Consider the following 19,629-nt stretch of genomic DNA (forward strand, 5'->3'; position numbering starts at 1 on the left):
GAGGTCAGTATAGATGGACTAACAGAGAAAGTCCCACACACTACTAGAAGGCCAAATATTTTTTCAGAGCTAGATGCAGAAAAAAAATTATATTCAGTTTGCAACCTGATGGAGGTCTGTATAGATGGATTAATAGAACAAGACCCACACACAGCTAGAAGCCCAATATTTTTTCAGAGGTAGATGCAGAAAAAAATATATTCAGTTTGCAACCTGATGGAGGTCAGTATAGATGGACTAATACAACAAGTCCCACACACAGCTAGAAGCCCAATATTTTTTCAGAGGTAGATGCAGAAAAAAATATATTCAGTTTGCAACCTGATGGAGGTCAGTATAGGTGGACTAATAGAACAAGTCCCACACACTGCTAGAAGGCCAAATATTTTTTCAGAGCTAGATGCAGAAAAAAACTATATTCAGTTTGCAACCTGATGGAGGTCAGTATAGATGGATTAATAGAACAAGACCCACACACAGCTAGAAGCCCAATATTTTTTCAGAGGTAGATGCAGAAAAAAATTATATTCAGTTTGCAACCTGATGGAGGTCAGTATAGATGGATTAATAGAACAAGACCCACACACAGCTAGAAGCCCAATATTTTTTCAGAGCTAGATGCAGAAAAAAATTATATTCAGTTCGCAACCTGATGGAGGTTAGTATAGATGGATTAATAGAACAAGACCCACACACAGCTAGAAGCCCAATATTTTTTCAGAGCTAGATGCAAAAAAAAATTAGATTCAGTTTGCAACCTGATGGAGGTCAGTATAGATGGACTAATAGAATGATGCTATGCCCAAAAGATTTTACTTCACTAGGTGCAGTAAAAAAATTGGTATTCTATACACAGGTGGTATATCTTGCAACACAGATAGGCTACTCCACTGACTAACACACTCTGCAATAGGCCAAAAAGGATTAGTTTTGCTAGATTCAGCCAAATGCTGTGAAAAAAAACTTGCACAGCACTGGCACAGACCTGCCTGGCAAAAACTGATAGGAACTGATGTAACCTAGTCCTGAAAAGGACTCCAATTACAATTAGTCTTTACTCCCACAACCTATCTATTTAAGAGCACAGACCTGCTTGATAAAAGTCGTAGGAAATGCTGTAACCTAGTCCTTAAAAGGACTGCAATCACAACTATTCCCTACTCCCAAGCTATCTGTATATTTGTGCGAAAATTGGCTTGAAATTAACAAGGTATAGCGCACACAGCAACAGCGGTGCCGTCTAACACGCAGCTGCAGCAGTGAGAAAATGGTGGCGACGGGGAAAATGGCTTGGTCTTATAGGGCAAGGACATGTGACATACACTGCCAATGACACATGCCCTTGCTTGTGTGAAAAAAAGCACTTCGCTCCGTGTGTGCGCTGCTGATAGGCTGACAGATTGCACCTCCCCACTGTAAATGCGGGAAAGAGAAAAAAAAATGGAGATCTTCATTGTTCCTGCAGAGATCCATCCCCTGCCCCTCCCCCCACCCCGCTGTACACTCAAACTGCGTATTAACATTAATTTTCATCATTACTGAGAAAAAATCCAGTTATGATTTTGGTGCACGAACAGTTATCGAACATAACCTCGAACAGCCGAATTTTTCTCAAATTGTTCGTGTTCGCCGAACGGCTCGAACACCACCCAAAACAGCTCGAATTTGAGATTGGCGAACAGTTCGAGTAGAACAACGCTCATCTCTAATTACAACATCATGCGGCAGAGAGTTCCATAGTCTCACTGCTCTTACAGTAAAGAATCCCCGTCTGTGATTATGATTAAACCTTCTTTCCTCCAGACGTAGAAGATGCCCTCTTGTCCCCGTCTCAGGCCTCAGAGTAAAAAGATCGGTAGAAAGGTCTTTGTACTGTCCCCTCATATACTTGTACATAGTAATAAGATCACCCCTAAGCCTTCTTTTTTTCCACAGTAAATAACCCCAAGTGTAATAACCTGTCTTGGTATTGCAGACCCCCCAATCCTCTAATAACCTTGGTCGCTCTTCTCTGCACCCGCTCTAGTTCAGCTATGTCATTTTTATACACCGGAGACCAGAACTGTACACAGTATTCTAAGTGTGGTCGCACTAATGACTTGTATAGAGGTAAAATTATGTTCTCCTCATGAGCATCTATGCCTCTTTTAATGCATCTCATTATTTTATTTGCCTTTGCAGCAGCAGCCTGACACTGGCCACTAAACGTGAGCTTGTCGTCCACCAATACACCTAGGTCTTTTTCAGTTACAGTTTTGCCCAGTGTTTTACAATTAAGCATATAATTATACATTTTATTTCCTCTGCCCAAGTGCATTACCTTACATTTATCCCCATTAAATCTCATTTGCCATTTATCAGCCCAAGCTTCTAGTTTACATAGATCCTCCTGTAATATAAAATTGTCTTCCTCTGTATTGATTACCCTGCAGAGTTTAGTGTCATCTGCAAATATTGAAATAATACTCTGTATGCCCCCTACAAGGTCATTAATAAATATGTTAAAAAGAAGGGGGCCCAATACTGACCCCTGTGGTACCCCACTGTTAACTAAGACCCAGTCTGAGTGTTTTCCATTAATAATCACCCTTTGTTTCCTATCACTGAGCCAATTCTTAACCCACATACATATATTTTCCCCTATCCCCAATGTTATTATTATTATTATTTATTATTATAGCGCCATTTATTCCATGGTGCTTTACATGTGAAAAAGGGGTATAATACAAGAACAATTACAAAAATCTTGAACACAATGTGACAGCGACTGGTACAGGAGGAGCGAGGACCCTGCCCGTGAGGGCTCACAATCAATGAGGGATGGGTGAGGATACAGTAGGTGAGGGTAGAGCTGGTCGTGCAGCGGTATGGTGGAGCGGTGGTTACTGCAGGTTGTAGGCTTGTCGGAAGAGATGGGTCTTCAGGTTCCTTTTGAAGGTTTCCACAGTAGGCGAGAGTCTGATACGTTGGGGTAGAGAGTTCCAGAGTAGGGCGGAAGCACGAGAGAAATCTTGTATACGGTTGTGGGAGGAGGAAATAAGAGGGGAGTAGAGCAGGAGACCTTGTGAGGATCGGAGGTTGCGTGCAGGTATGCAACGGGAGACTAGGTCAGAGATATATGGAGGAGACAGGTTGTGAATGGCTTTGTATGTCATGGTTAGGGTTTTGAACTAGAGTCTCTGAGCAATGGGGAGCCAGTGAAGAGATTGACAGAGAGGAGAGGCCGAGGAATAGCGGGGGGACAGGTTGATTAGTCGAGCAGCAGAGTTTAGGATAGATTGGAGGGGTGTGAGAGTGTTAGAGGGGAGGCCACAGAGCAGGAGGTTGCAGTAGTCAAGGCGGGAGATGATGAGGGCGTGCACTAGTGTTTTTGCAGATTCATGGTTTAGGAATGTGCGGATCTGGGAGATAAGGGGCGAGATGAAGAGGTGGTGTGTGAGTGGAAGACACTGAATGTCCGGTCTGTTAGGTATAAGGAGATCCAGGATAGGGCCAAGTCTGTGATGCCGAGAGATGAGAGAGTCTGGAGTAAGAGGGAATGGTCCACTGTGTCAAAGGCAGATGACAGGTCTAGGAGGAGGAGGACAGAGTAGTGTCGCTTAGATTTGGCGGCTAGTAGGTCGTTGGTGACTTTAGTCAGTGCAGTTTCAGTAGAATGGTGCGGTCGGAAACCAGATTGTAGGCGGTCAAAGAGGGAGCAGGAGGAGAGGTGGGAGGACAGTTCAGAATGGACATGTTGTTCCAGTAGTTTTGAGGCATAGGGGAGAAGTGATATGGGGCGATAGCTAGACACGGAGGATGGGTCAAGGGAGGGCTTTTTGAGGATGGGTGTGATTGAGGCATGTTTGAAGCATGAGGGGAAGACACCAGTTGTTAGTGACAGGTTGAAGAGGTGGGCTAGGGCTGGGATGAAGATAGTGGTAAGGTTTGGGATGAGGTGGGACGGGATTGGGTCAAGTTTACAGGTGGTGAGGTGTGATTTGGAGAGTAAGGAGGAAAGTTGATCTTCAGAAATGGTGGAGAATGTAGTTTTGGAGGAGGAGGGTTGAGTAGGTGTGGGGAGGGGCGGTGGGGGCTTTAGGCAAAAACTTTGTCTGATGGTGTCAATCTTCTGCTTGAAGAATGAGGCAAAGTCTTCGGCTGAAATAAGAGGAGAGGGAGGAGGCACTTGGGGACGGAGGAGAGAATTGAAGGTGTTGAATAGTTGTTTAGGGTTGTGAGACAGGGAGGATATGAGAGATGCAAAGTATGTTTGTTTTGCTGCAGTGAGTGTGGACTTGAAGGTAGTGAGGGACTGTTTGAAAGCGATGAAGTGCTCATGGGAGTGGGACCTTTTCCATCTACGTTCAGCAACCCTGGAGGCCCGTCACAGTTCTTTAGTTAGGCTGGTGTGCCAGGGGTGTCTGTTGATTGTGCGAGCCTTGGTATGCGTGAGGGGGGCGACCGAATCGAGAGCTGCAGCTGTTGTGGTGTTGTATAAAGTGGCAGCAGCATCTGCATCATGTAAGGAACTAATGTCTGTAAGAGGGAGGAGGGATTCAGAGAGAGAGTGTAGGTCAAGGTGTTTGAGATTTCTACGAGGGTATGCAAGTTTGTGGAGTGGAGATTGTTGCCCCGGGGAGGAGAGAGAAGAGAATGTGAGTAGGTTGTGGTCAGAAAGAGGGAGAGGTGAGTTAGAGAGGTTAGATAGGGAACAGAGGCAGGTGAAGATGAGGTCCAGTGTGTGGCCATCTTTGTGGGTGGGTGTGGAAGACCACTGAGTAAGACCAAAGGAGGAAGTGAGGGATAGAAGCTTAGAGGCAGCTAAGAGGGAAGTGTCAATGGGGATGTTAAAGTCGCCCATGATGATAGTGGGGATGTCAACGGAGAGGAAATGAAGTAGCCAGGTGGTGAAGTGGTCAAAGAAAGTGGTGGTTGATCCTGGGGGTTGGTAGATGACAGCCAGTTGGAGGTTGGATGGGGAGTAGATGCGCACGCAGTGCACTTCAAAAGAGGGGAGAGTAATTGCGGGCGGCAGTGGGATATGGGTGAAGGAGCAGTTATCTGACAGGAGGAAACCTATTCCTCCACCGTGCTTGCCGTTGGGGCGGGGGGTATGGGAGAGGTGGAATCCGCCATACGAAAGTGCAGCAGGAGAGGCTGTATCGGAGGGGGTGAGCCAGGTTTCAGTGATGCCGAGGAAGGAAAGCTTGTTAGTGATGAAGAGATCGTGAATGTAGGAAAGTTTATTGCAGACAGAGCGAGCGTTCCATAGAGCTCCTGTTAGTGGAACTGGGGAAGTGGGGGCTGGGCAGATGGGTATAAGGTTAGAAGGGTTACGAGAGATTGGGATAGATCGTGGGTAGGAGGTGGAAGTGAGTGTAGGGATGTGGTGAGGAGGGCCAGGATTTGGAGAGATGTCGCCGGCAGTAAGGAGGAGCAGTGAAAGCGTTATTAGGTGGGAGCAGGAGAGGCCATGAGGTGGCTGTCTGTGTTTGGAGACAAAGGATTGTATGTTGTGGAATAGCTCTGAGGAGGAGGTGAGATGGGTGGGGAGAATGGAGGGAGAAATGAACAGTTCCTTACTAGGTGTAGGGATTAGGGGTGGTTGAAAGAAGTGAAGGATTAAGGGGGTGAGAGTGAAAACAAACACAAACATTGTTTACTATAACTTAGTATCCAGTTACCTTCAGTTCACTTCAGATTCAATTCAGAATTAATTCAAATATCAGACACTTCAGCTAATGGACACTTAAGCTGAGGGACACAGACTGAAGTCTGACACAGACTCCTAGTTCTCAATATATGGGCTACAGAATGCATTCAGCTGTGAAGCAGATGGGAGTGGTCTGTGCTCATCTTGATCAGCTGATTAGATTGAGCCAGATGCTGGATGCTCAAGACAGAGTAAACAAGGCCATAAATGTTCTCATTTTATGTATCAACCTTTTGTGTGGAACCGTATCAAAAGCTTTTGAAAAGTCCATATACACAACATCCACTGCATTTCCTTGGTCCAGTCCAGAACTTGCCTCCTCATAAAAACTGATCAGATTAGTTTGACAGGAATGGTCCCTCGTAAACCCATGTTGATATTGGGTCATGAGGTTATAATTCTTCAGATACTCTATCATAGCATCTCTTAGGAAACCCTCCAGGATTTTACCCACAGTAGAGGTTAAGCTTACCGGCCTATAATTTCCAAGTTCAGTTTTTGTCCCCTTTTGAATATTGGCACCACATTTGCTATACGCCAGTCCTGTGGTACAGACCCTGTTATTATGGAATCTTTAAAGATTAAAAATAATGGTCTATCTATGACATTACTTAATTCCTGCAGTACTCGCGAGTGTATCCCATCCGGGCCCGGGGATTTGTCAACTTAAGTGATTTTTAGACGCCGCCGTACTTGCAGCTGGGTTAAGCAAGTGACATTTACTGGAGAATTTTTGTTATCACTAATCATGTTTTCTGTCATGCGATTTTCTTGTGTAAATACGGTTGAAAAAAAATCATTTAGCATATTGGCTTTTTCCTCATCATCATCCACCATTTCACCCAGACTATTTTTAAGGGGGCCAACACTATAATTTTTTCGTTTTTTACTATTTATGTAGTTAAAGAATATTTTGGGGTTATTTTTACTTTCTCTGGCAATGATTCTCTCTGCCTCAATCTTTGCTGCCTTGATTTGCTTTTTACATAATTTATTTAATTTTCTATATTTATTTAATGCTTCATCACTACCTACTTGCTTTAGTTCTCTAAATGCTTTCTTTTTGTCACTTATTGCGCCCCTTACAGCTCTATTTAGCCATAGTGATTTCCTCCTATTTGTAGCATGTTTATTCCCAAGGGGTATATATTGTTCACAGGTCCTATTCAGGATGTTAATAAATGTCTCCCATTTGCTTTGCGTAGCTTTATGTCTCAGGATATCGTCCAGTTTATTGCACTAACATCATCTCTTAACCGTTGGAAATTTGCCTTCCTGAAGTTTAGTGTCCTTGTAACCCCTCTACTACACATCTTATTAAAGGTTACATGAAAACGTATTATTTTGTGATCACTATTACCCAAGTGACCCCCAACTCGTATATTTGATATGCGGTCTGGCCTATTGGTTAATATTAGGTCTAGTAGTGCCCCCCTTCTTGTTGGGTCCTGAACCAGTTGTGAAAGGTAATTGCCTCTCATAGTAGTCAAAAACCTATTTCCTTTGCTTGAACTACATGTTTCTGTCCCCCAATGTATTTCAGGGTAGTTGAAGTCTCCCATAATAATGACTTCTCCTTGAGTCGCTGCTTCATCTATTTGCTTTACGAGGATATTCTCCTGAAAGCAGTGACCAGATGGGTTGCCTTGGTAAGTACACTCATCTTACTTTCCCTAATTTTATGTTTGCTAGTTATTATATATTTAAAATTATCACAGAATATATGTACAAAATAGAGAATGCATTGTTAAATATTACTCACCCACTTTTCAGAGATTCATCCATAATGAGAGTCTCATCTATCATCTAAGAATCAGAAAAAAATAAACCATGACCATTTCTACTTTGAGAAACTGTACATTCAACAAACTTTACATAAATCAATAGTATAAACCAATATAGGAAACTTTGTAATATATCTCACCCTTGAAATCTGCTTCTTTCTCCATCTACAGCCGCTTATTCCCTCCCTGCTTGAACTAATCATTCACTCTCAGCAGCATTTTAAAGTTTATAAAAAGGGGAAAAAAGCAGAGTGAGAAAACAGGCGGAGTGATAGAGACCATGCTGCATTTTCATTTAGCTTATCCCAATGCAGAATTCACAGCTACACTGCTTAATACAGCTGTAAAATATCCTTTACGCCTGTTGTTTTGGTCTGTGTGCTACCTCTGAATGATGTACACTACAAAGTTATATTGTGGTACCGGGTTAGCCAGAAAAATCGATGTAAATACTTTTATGCCAAAAATGACAAAAGTATTCTTTGATTCTCTGAGGTACATTTGAACCTGTTCAGACAGCAAGGACAGAAAACTGCAGCTACTATCACTGAGCAATACATTCCTACAACAAGGATACCATCCACTGGTAATAGATTAACAGATTCACAGAGCTATAAGAATACCAAGAAGCAGCCTCCTGAATTACAAACAAAGGGAGGACAACCACAGGGCACCTCTTGTGGTCACATACAACCCCCACATGAACATCCTAGGCTATGTGCACACGATGCAGCAATGCTCCGGATTTTTTCCTGAGCGATTCTGCATCTCCCTGGCAGAAAAAACGCAAGCGGATTGTACATCCTAGAGTCTTTATTCGATCCGTCTTGGCTTGCCGGCATCTCGCGGTACACTGAAGGACCTGCCGTCACATGACTAAATGACATTAGCGCAGGTCCTTCAGTCCACCGCGATCTGCCGGCAAGCCAAGACAAGCACACCGGGGGTCATCAGAAGGTAAATATAATATTTATTTTTTATTTTATTCTTATTTTTACAGGTTCTATGGTACCCGGGTCCAGAGGAGAGTCTCCTCTTCTCCAAACCCGGGTACCATCCGCACATTGAAACACATGGATTCCGCATGTACAGATGCAGTGATGCGGATTCCATGCGTTCCAATGCAAGTCAATGGAGGCAAAAACGCAAAATAATTGGAAGTGCTGCGTTTTTTTCCACAATGATAATCCGCAGCTGAAATTTCCGCAGCATGTGCACAGCACGTGCGGATTATCATTGGGGAACATGGCAGGCCTTCTGCCAAGTGTTTTTAAGCGTTTCTGCAGCAGAATTGCCGCTGCAGAAACGCTTAAAAAAACGCATCGTGGGCACACAGCCTTAAGGTAAGTTGGTGCTGATCTCCAACCCATATTCCACAGAGACCACAAACTGAAAGAAATATTCCCAGAACTACCACTTCTCTCCTACAAACAGCCCCCTAACTTAAGGAATCTCCTTGTCAGAAGTGTCCTCTCATCACCATCAGTGACGGGCACATTCCCATGTAAAAACAAAAAATGCAAAACTTGTACCCGCATATTACCATCAAATACAGTCTGCATACCTAACACAAATCATTCAGGACTACAAAATCATGGATGTCTTTTCATGTACATCCTCCAATATGGTGTACATGATACAATGTACAAAGTGCCCGGAAGGAGTTTATATTGGAGAAACGATGCAAAAACTGCAAACGAGAATGAATTTATACAGACACACAATTAAGAATGAACTGGACACACCTGTGGGAAAACATTTCTCTGGCCGGGGACACTGTATGAAAGAGCTAAAAGTTTTAATACTAAAAGGTCACTTCAAGGGCAACAGAGAAAGAAAAATTTGGAAATTCAAATTGATAAGGATGTTCAATTCACTGACAACAGGACTAAATATAACACCTGGGTTTATTTAATTTGATCTCCCTAACTTATCAGTGGGAGGCATCACAACTTACACCTCATGAACAAATGTCTTGTTGTAACATCTCTCAAATGTTGTGCCTTTTGTCTTATGAATTCATTTGTAATATTGCCTGAAGAAGGAGCCTCTGTGCTCTGAAAGCATGTGTATATATATATATATATATATATATATATTTTTTTTTTTATTATTTATTTATTTATTTTTTTTTCTGGTTAGCCAATAAAGGTATCACTCCGAGAGTACTTTTGTCATTTTTGGCATAAAAGTATTTACATCGATGCTACCTATGAAAAAAGCAGAAATACCCATCTACAGTAACTGTCTGTGTGTGCTGTGTATAAGAGACATCACAACAGTTGGTCTCCACCCACTAGTTCAGAGTCAATTGCAAGTTATAGACAGAACCTGCGGAGTAAAAAAATAGTGAAAAATGCAGGATGCAAGTCATATAATAGCCAGAAATAGTATTATTCAAAAGTATCCACACATTACAGCTTATTCTTAAAAGTTCTATGAAGAAATAGATACCCTTAAAAAATACAACAATAACATCTCAATTATTGTTGGCAACCATATCCAGTCATTTATGCCCATCTGGACATTGCTGTGGGCAATATTGCCAGCTGCATACACTAGGAGCAGAAACACTAGGGCCTTGGTGTAAGTATGAGCTCTAGTTTGTGGTATAAGTGATACAATGATGGTATGTTCATAATTTGCAACGTACATGTTAGCTCAGGATTGGATTTGTTAATACAGTAACTACAATATAGATAGTTATTTGCTGTATATTGGATTGACTTGACATTGCGGAGTATTCATTTTTGTCTGGTAATACAATCCTAAATTTTAAAAAACTACATGTGGTTACAGCTATAACACTTCACATGGTCTCTGTTGCACACCCATGTGCCAGATGCATCTCTTGTGATGATAAAACCTGAGTCAGCTATTAATGCAATAAAAACTAACATGTTGGAAGTTTGCCATATGCAAGCTCTATCTAGGGCAAATTGCTCACCTCAAAAATGGACTAAACAGGATTTATAGCATTAAAAAATAATAATTCCAAGGTCTTGTTGTATAGGATCCCCATATCTGTTACTACACGTTTGCAAAATACCAGAATATTGGTATTCTGAAGAAATATATGTCAAGATGATATTTTACACGATGAATTAAAGATGTTGTGTTGGGCCCAGGAAACTATTAGCTTCAGGCAAGATTTTGTCCCACTTTATTTCTTAAACAATCTCAGATGGTAATCTTATGGTGAAAACTGAAAGTTTGGATCTATTTATTGGATAGTTAGAATGTGTCCAGATAATTTATGGGGTAACGTTTCTCCTTGTAGAGAGTGACATGCTAGATATGCCAGTGTGAGGAGGCTTACAAGCGATGCATACTTTGCAGTGACAAATGAAATTACCCTGAAACACAGTGTCTGCAAATTGAGATTCTGGTTTAGCTTTTTATCCTAAGTCATGTGACAAGCTTTGTTAAAGAGTCGATATTGACTTTTAGGATTGCTATTTTAAATTGGTGGCACTAGAAGAGAGAATTTGCATTTTCCAGACATTTTGTAGCACTTAAAAGTGATATTACCCAGTAAGTATACACTATATGTCTTATTATGTATCAAGAAAGAAACTTTTTTAGATTCACATCATGTAACTTATCACCACAGGAACATCTTTCTTGTTCTGTAAGCCCAAAGGCTACGAATCCATCTATTGTTTGATTACTTTAAGGAAATCCCTACAATCAGGAAAACTGCATTTATTTACACATGATTTTGCCATCATGCAGTAATAGTGCTGCCGTCTGGTGCATCGTTTTAGACTGTGTGAATACACCCTGAAGAATTTTCAAACACAAATCGATATTTAGGTTTCTGTATCTTGTTCTGTAAATCTTCTATTATTACTATATAAACTTGATTGAATAAACTTGTTTAAAAAAAATACAAGCAAACAATACAAACACACAGTAAATCACTATACAGATAATTACATACAATGTTAGAGTAATGGAAAACAAATATAAAGTAGAGTAAATTGAATGCAACCAGGATAATGCCACTGATGGATAAATATCAGGCATGTGTTCTACTGGATAACTAACATAATGGGTATGCCCTGTAGCTAATAATCCCTGATCACTTCCTTACTCTGGATATGTCCTTACCTGACTGCGGAGATTGGCACCCTGATTAGTATGCGTTAGTAGCGTCTTGATCCTCAACCGCTCTCCTTATCCTTTCCTTAGTTCAACCTAGATACATTCCATAAGAGCAAAAAAAAGGAAAGTAGTTTAGGGTGGCTAGTCATGATTAGTATGGTAAATGCACCGCAAATTAAAAAGTACCGGTACATAAAAAACTCGAGAATTAGGTAACCTAATATTGCTATACATGAAAAAGTCTGGTAGAATTTTTAGCTGCACCGAACGATAAATCAAACAATGGCATTGAGATAACAAGTATCCAATGTGAATTGCATCATTGCGGTCACTGCTATAATAGTAAAAATCATGCACGTCAAACACTAGTGCTCCAACAAAAGGTCAATCTGAGCAATTGTGTAGCCAGGGTCATAGCCCAATATTCTACTGAAAAATGTCCAATGCTTCACAACCATAGACAGCAGCCCAAATATAAAATGGTCCCTTAAACAGCATGACTATAAGCATCATATTTATTTTGGCCAACACGTTTCACCACACTAAATGTTGGGGTTCATCAGGGTAACAATGATGGCCATTAGAGCGAAGGGGGTAGTACCATTCGTAGTAGTGGCGCTGATGTGCCTCCAGATGCCAGAGCTTTGTACTGGCTGGTGTGCAAAAAGAATGTAAGGGGAGTAATGTGATCTCACGTGCACGCACTATGAGCTGCCCATTGGGTATTCTACTGGCTATGACCAACAGGCATGGAAATAAATGTTCACCTCCCTGTGGGTAAGAGGTTTACATCTGTGCATATCAACCACTGGCCACATGCCCGGAAGACAGCCTGCGCATTTACCTGTTTAGCTAGCACAAGTATCGTGCTACCTGCCAAATACCTAGAAATGATGGATGAATAGAGGTGAGGGTCACCTTACTGCCTAAATAGTACACCCATTAGGTAGTAGTTGGCAAACATCATAGCGGTCATATAAAACATACAGTTGTGCTCAAAAGTTTACATACCCCGGCAGAATTTTTCCTTTCTTGGCCTTGTTTCAGAGAATATGCATGATAACAAAAAACTTTTTCTCAACTCATGATTATTGGTTGGGTGAAGCCATTTATTGTCAAACTACTGTGTTTTCTCTTTTTAAATCTTAATGACAACCAAAAACATCCAAATGACCCTGATCAAAAGTTCACATACCCTGGTGATTTTGGCCTGATAACATGCACAGAATTTGACACAAATGGGTTTGAATGGCTACTAAAGGTAACATCCTCACCTGTGACCTGTCTGCTTGTAATCAGTGTGTGTGCATAATAGCTGAGTGAGTCCAGCCACTGATGTTTCTGGATTGTGAGTCATGGAGAAAGCAAAAGAATTGTCAACGGATCTATGGGAAAAGGTAGTTGAACTGTATAACATAGGAAAAGGATACAAAAAAAATCCAAGGAATTGATAATGCCAGTCAGCAGCGTTCAAACTGTGATTAACAAACGGAAAATCAGGGCTCTGTAAAAACCAAACCACGGTCAGGTAGGCCAACAAAAATTTTGGCCACAATTGCCAGGAAAATTGTTCGGGATGCAAAGAAAAACCCATAAATAACATCAGCTGAAATTCTGGACTCTCTGAAAAGTAGCGGTGTGGCTGTTTCAAGATGCACAATAAGGAGGCACTGGAACAAGGTTATTTGGAGTCATGAGACCAAAAATTAACCTTTTGGTCACAACTATAAACGTTACATTTGGAGAGAGGTCAACAAGGCCTATGGTGAAAGGAACACCATTTTTACAGTAAAGCATGGAGGTGGATCACTGATGTTTTGGGGATGTGTGAGCAACAAAGGCACAGGAAACATGGTAAAAGTTGAAGGAAAGATGAATGCAGCTCGTTATCAGTAAATACTGGAGGCAAATTTGCACTCATCAGCCCTGAAGCTGTGCATGGGACATACTAGGACGTTCCAACATGACAACGATCCAAAACACAAGGCCAAGTCGACCTGTCATTGGCTACATCAGAATAAAGTGAAGGTTCTGGAGTGGCCATCTCAGTCTCTTGACCTCAATATCATTGAGCCACTCTGGGGAGATCTCAAGCACGAGTGGCACCCCAGGAGTCCGGTTGCCACAGTGGCATTTCCTCCCTCACAAGAGGTGATGCCATGCCTGGAAGCAAGCAGGGGTCCCCTAGTCAGGTATACTAACATGCAACACGTTCCTGGCTCCAGACGAGCAAGGGGAGCTCCTCCCTTTAGCAACTGGGATTTGGAGGCGGGGTTAGTTAGACTTAGTGAAAGTAGTTGAAGTCAGGACGTTGAAGAGGAAAGATCTAGGGAGTGGAGTTGCGCGGCAGTTCACCCCTGAGGATAGGAGCACGGAAGAACTGGACACCGGAGTCCGAGGTTGTGGGGCACCGAAGGCCCAGCAGCAGAAACCGGAGGGCAGGAGACTGCAGGTCTCCTGGCCCCACCAGACACCCAGAGGCTCAGCAGCACTGCAGGGCCCAGCACTGCCACGTGGGAGCGACGCATCAGCAAGGCCTGAGCTGCCTGCCATACGGGTGAGCACAAGGACGTTGTACTCAGGGACGAGGGCCACAGCACAGCTACAAGAAGCAGGGCCAGAGAGATTAGTGCAAAAGGGAAGGCCTACAACTCCACCTGTCGAGGTGGATTCCTTACTTGCTTCCAGGCTGCCCGGACTTCCACTTCTAGCCAGCACCCGTGTCCCGGTCTGCCTAATCACCGCAAGTAAATATAAGAGGAAACCGCCATTGAGTTGTGGACTGATTAATAACTGCGCCATCACCCCTGCACTAAACCGCCCAGCATCATCTACTTCACTACAACATCTACACTGCCCTGGAGCTAAGCTCTACCTGTGGAGAGCTAAACCAACTCTGCTGCATTAGACACCAGCTTCAGAGGACCTGCACTGCAGCTGCGGCTACCTATAGCCGCATACCACAGGTGGCGTCATGAATTGCATACATAAAAACTATAAAATTCCCCTTTTTATTGACCGCCCTGGGTCACGGATCGGGTCACTGCCACTGTGACATCACCCCTAGCAACGACCGGCCCGGCATCGAGTACCCCATGGCCCAGGGGGTGCGTCAACTTGGCGTCACGAACAGGATTCACAAAGCCTGGTATAACTGGGTCCTGTGTGCCATAGACTTTACTAAACGGTGTTATCACGTGGTTTTCCCTCCGCCGAGGGGAAGCAAGAGGCCCCGATCCGGAACCGCCAGGTAAGAGATCCTTCCGCCTGCAGAGCAGCATACTGGTACGCCAGCAGATGCCCAGGCCCTGGCTAAGGTTCACTAGGGGGGAGGAAGATGCCCAGCATGGGAGAGGATTCAGCCGCGGGCGCAGCCGCAGCCACTGTAATGCCGATATCAATGCCATATACACCGGGGGCGGCGTGGTTTCCCCATAGTACTCAGGGGAGTCGCACACCCTGAATGACTTTGAGGAGAGACTGCGCAGTTTGTTTAAAGTATACCCACTGTCTGAGGAACAAAAAGTCAGCATCCTCATAGGACAGCTAATCGGTGCAGCCCAGAGAGAGGTGAAGTCCTGGCCGGGCAGGGACAAAGGCACTGTCAAAGAAATACTGGCCCGGTTGAAGGATACCTTTGACACCCCCACCGCAGCAGAAATAAAGATGAAGTTATACGGGTGCAAACAGAGGGTGCAGGACAGTGTACGGGACTATGCTCTAGACCTGCAGGAGGCACTGCGAGCCATCAAACAGGTAGACCCCGACAGTGTGCGAGATGAGGACAGATTGCTAACTGAGCAGTTTATTGAGGGGCTCCTGTCTGGCGCTCACATGACACAGCTGCACATTATGGCTCTGCAAAACGCTGATCTGGACTTTGCACAATTTAAAGACAGAGCCATCCGGGTGCTGCGAGAATCAATCCCAAGTGGCACTGCATCCCTCCGGCGTCCAGCTATCACATACCACCAGGAGGTGGCGTCCTTTCCCCCAGCACCTGTGGAGGCTGACGCGCAGACCCTAGATAATGATCCATCTGCAGACCTGCGCCTTCAGGTCCAGGAGCTGACCAAAAGTGTGGCTGCGTTAGCCAAAACCGTGAAGGTCATGCAAGTGTCTCCAAAAGAAAAGATCCAGCTGGCTTACAGTCTAGATGATGTCCCGTGGCAGCGACAGAGAAGAATTCCACTGACCAGAGGGAGGAACAGCGATCGCTACGACCAGGACGGACAACCCATCTGCGGCCGCTGTCAAAAGGCGGGGCACTACGCAAGATTCTGTAATTTAAAGGAGCAACCCCTGGGACAGAGGGCCAACCCCCACAAGTAAGACGACCAGGCCCACAAAGCTGGCGAGACAAGTATGTGGGAGGACGACAGGTCCTGCCTGTCGTGCTTGATGGCATCCCGATGAACGCACTGCTGGACACTGGGTCCCAGGTGACAACGATGCCATATATCCTTTATAAACAATACTGGACTGAATCAGACATTACCCACCGTCCAGATGAACATCTTAGTATCTATGCCAGCAATGGTCAGCCCTTGCCTCAAGTGGGGTATAAAGAGGTGACCATAAAAGTTGGCCGAGTAGAACAGCCATCACAAGGAATGATTATTGTTGATATTGATCGCCGAGAAAGTCATCCTATGATAACTATAGGCACCAATGTGATAGAGAATTGTCTTGGGGAAATTATTCTTTTGCTGCAGCAGGTCGCAGAGACTGCCAGTTCCAGTCAGCAGCGAGTTCTGCAGAAGGAAATCAGAACCCTGATGAAAAGACAACAGGTAGAGTTGTCTGGTGGTGAAGTTGGCAGTGTCAGGATGAGTGATCCATTCCCCATTGCAATGCCCCCTAGGAGTGAAATGTTAATATGGTGTCGGGCAGCAATAGGTCTCAGGGGTCAAGATTATCAGGCACTGGTGGAACCCGTGTACTCTGACAGTAGGCCCACCATCTTGGCAGCCAGGGGGGTAGTTGATGTCCGCAAGGGGAGAGTACCGATACGCATCCTGAATTGTGGGGAGAAAGAGGTCCATTTACCCCAGTATGCTGCCCTTGCTAAGCTGTTCACTGTCAGTTACAATGCAATAAAGGCAGTGGAACCCTTGCCTCCATCCAAATCAGCGGAGGATAACGGCTCCAAGGGGCAGATGGAGGATTGGTGTCAGAAGCTACAAGTAGACACTGACTCCACTCCTTTGCACCAAAAACATGGAGTATACCGGGTGGTCCAAGAATATGAGCGAGTCTTCAGCAAACACCCACTAGACTTTGGGCAGGTAAAAGGGGTTCAACATCATATCCCATTGGGAGATCATCCGCCAATCAAAGAGAGGTACCGGCCTGTACCCCAAGCTCACTATCAATGTGCCAAAGAAATGTTACGGGAGATGAAGGAGGCTGGGGTGATCAGAGATAGTTGTAGCCCCTGGGCAGCTCCATTAGTTCTCGTTAGAAAGAAGGATGGTACAATGAGGATGTGTGTTGATTACAGGCAGATTAACCGCATTACACATAAGGACGCCTACTCATTACCCAGAATTGAGGAATCATTAGCAGCATTGAGATCAGCTAACTATTTCTCCACTTTGGATCTCACCAGTGGGTATTGGCAGGTTCCTGTGTCAGAGGCGGACCAAGAAAAGACCGCGTTTACAAGACCAATGGGCCTCAGCGAGTTCAACTGCATGCCATTCGGGCTCTGCAACGCCCCAGGTACCTTCCAGCGGTTAATGGAGTGTTGCCTGGGACACAAAAACTTCGAAACCGTCCTGCTGTACCTAGACAATGTAATTGTCTACTTGAAGACATGTGAAGACCACCTGGAGCACCTGGCCAAGGTATTCGAAGCCCTATCTGGTTATGGCCTGAAGGTAAAGCCGTCCAAGTGCCACCTGTTGAAGCCCAAGGTGCAGTACCTAGGTCATGTGGTAAGCGCTGAAGGTGTAGCACCAGACCCTGAAAAAGTCACCGTGATCAAGGACTGGCCAAGACCCTCCACTATCAAGGAAGTGCGGCAGTTCCTCGGGCTTGTGGGCTACTACAGGAGATTCATCAAGGGTTTCACCAAGATAGTGGCACCCACGCAGGACCTCTTAGTGGGCCAGTCCAAGAAGGCTAAGAACCCGAAACCTCCGTTCAAATGGGGTAAACCAGAAGACGAATCTTTCATTCGACTGAAAATGGCTCTTACTGGGGACGAAGTCCTGGCCTACCCCGACTATGGCCAACCCTTTATACTTCACACGGATGCCATCAACGTGGGATTGGGAGCGGTGCTGTCCCAGGTACAGCAGGGCAGAGAGAGAGTGATTGCTTACACCAGCAGGAAGCTCCGGCCCACGGAAAGGAACCCCAACAACTATAGTTCCTGTTATGCACACGCCCGGGCTGACTGGCGTGTGCGTGATTTAGTGATTCCACTGTGCCATGAACTGGAGAGTGCCTGGAGGGGCGTAACTAAGTATCAACCCGATCCGACCAAGGTCGCACGACGGCTACGACGCCGTGAACCAGGGAGGAACCGAGCAGAGGGACCAGGTGCTACTCCAGGCCAGACCCCGGACACGGCTGTTGACCCACACCGGGGAATACAGGAACAGGCAGGTTAGGCTGGCACACAGACAGGTGGGTATTGGCAGGCACGGCTGGCATGCAGACAGGCGGGCAATGGCAGGCACGGCTGGAGTGCAGACAGGAGGAAACTGGCAGGCACGGCTGGTATGCAGACAGGAGGGTACTGACAAGTACAGCTGGCGTGCAGATGGGGAGGTACTAGCAGGTTGGAGCACAGGCTGGATAGGGTCCAGTACAGACTGGGACTCAGGAACAGAAACACAGATGCGGTAGACAAGGAGAGCAGAGAGGAACCGCTGGAGCGGTGGGCAAGGCAGAGCAGAGAGGTACCGCCGGAGCGGTGAGCAAGCAGAGCAGGGAGAAACCGCCGGAGCGGTAAGCAAGACAGAGCAGGCAGAAACCACCGGAGCGGTGAGCAAAGGCAGGGCAGAGCGAAGCCGTCTGGAGCGGTGAGTAAAGGCAGAGCAGAGCGAGACCGCCTGGAGCGGTGAGCAAAGGCAGGGCAGAGCGAGACCACCTGGAGCGGTGAGCAAAGGCAGAGCAGAGCGAGACCGCATGGAGCGGCGAGCAAAGGCAGGGCAGAGCGAGACCGCCTGGAGCGGTGAGCAAAGGCAGAGCAGAGCGAGACCGCCTGGAGCGGCGAGCAAAGGCAGGGCACAGAAAACAGGGCTCTGTTCACACGGAACAGACTAGAAGGGAAAGGCAGAACCAGAAACACACAAGGTACTTGCAATGAAGTAGCGAGTGGACTCTAAACTCACAAACGGAAGTACAGTGACAATGAGTAGGAGTTAGGTGCAGGTTCAGACTCTGCAGAAAAAGGGAAGGTACGGACATAGAGAAAAACAGGTAACAGGCTAGGAGAGTGTTCATACAAGAACTGACACTGCAGCGAGATACAGGAGTGGGTCTAGGTATGCGGCCCCTAGAAGGCGGGACGAACAGGCTAGGAGCGTGTTCAGACTGGCCTGGAAATACAGCCTCCAGGAAGGCAGATAGACAGGCTAGGGTACAGTCCAGACAGGAACTGCTACTGAAAGAGATACAGGAGCCAGTCTGGGAATACAGTCCCCAGAGTGGCGGAAACAGACTAGAACAGAACAGGACCTGGCACATTCAGAGTCAAGGAGCACACTGAATGATAGAGTTGCTCAGGCACCAGCTTCCAGGTGAATCTGGATTAAATATCCAGTGACAGACAGCAATAGGCTGAGGATGCATTAGGGGTGTGCCCACAGCAGCTACAAGAAACAGGAAGTAACCGGGCCGCCGCCCAAAGCAGTCAGAACAGAGACAAACAGACAGCATGAATAGATGCCAGGCTAGCAGACTGGACTGAAGATCAAGTTTGCGATCTTGCATAGTGAGAGATGGTGCACCATGCAAGCCCGCCACCAGGTATGTTACAGTTCCTTTAAGTTGGAGTTTTTAGCCATAGTCTGGGCTGTAACACAGCGC

At 45.3% G+C, this 19,629-nt stretch overlaps 1 protein-coding gene across 2 annotated transcripts in view; it reads right to left on the reverse strand.

Moving 5' to 3' along the window:
• The window catches only part of LOC141259228 (transient receptor potential cation channel subfamily V member 5-like), a 265,010-nt gene that overhangs the window by 193,897 nt on the left and 51,484 nt on the right, over window positions 1-19,629 (reverse strand). For both annotated transcript variants that reach the window (XM_073674833.1, XM_073674832.1), the window contains exons 2-3: window positions 11,593-11,679; window positions 7,458-7,501 (exon numbers count right to left, since the gene is read on the reverse strand). In XM_073674833.1, coding sequence (XP_073530934.1) covers window positions 7,458-7,501 — 44 coding nt within the window. In that variant the 5' untranslated portion in view covers window positions 11,593-11,679. The remainder of the gene's footprint in view (window positions 1-7,457; window positions 7,502-11,592; window positions 11,680-19,629) is intronic.

The sequence above is a fragment of the Phyllobates terribilis genome, unplaced genomic scaffold, assembly GCF_046119375.1.
Source record: "Phyllobates terribilis strain yellow unplaced genomic scaffold, ASM4611937v1 Scaffold_3__8_contigs__length_932513732, whole genome shotgun sequence".
NCBI lineage: Eukaryota > Metazoa > Chordata > Amphibia > Anura > Dendrobatidae > Phyllobates > Phyllobates terribilis.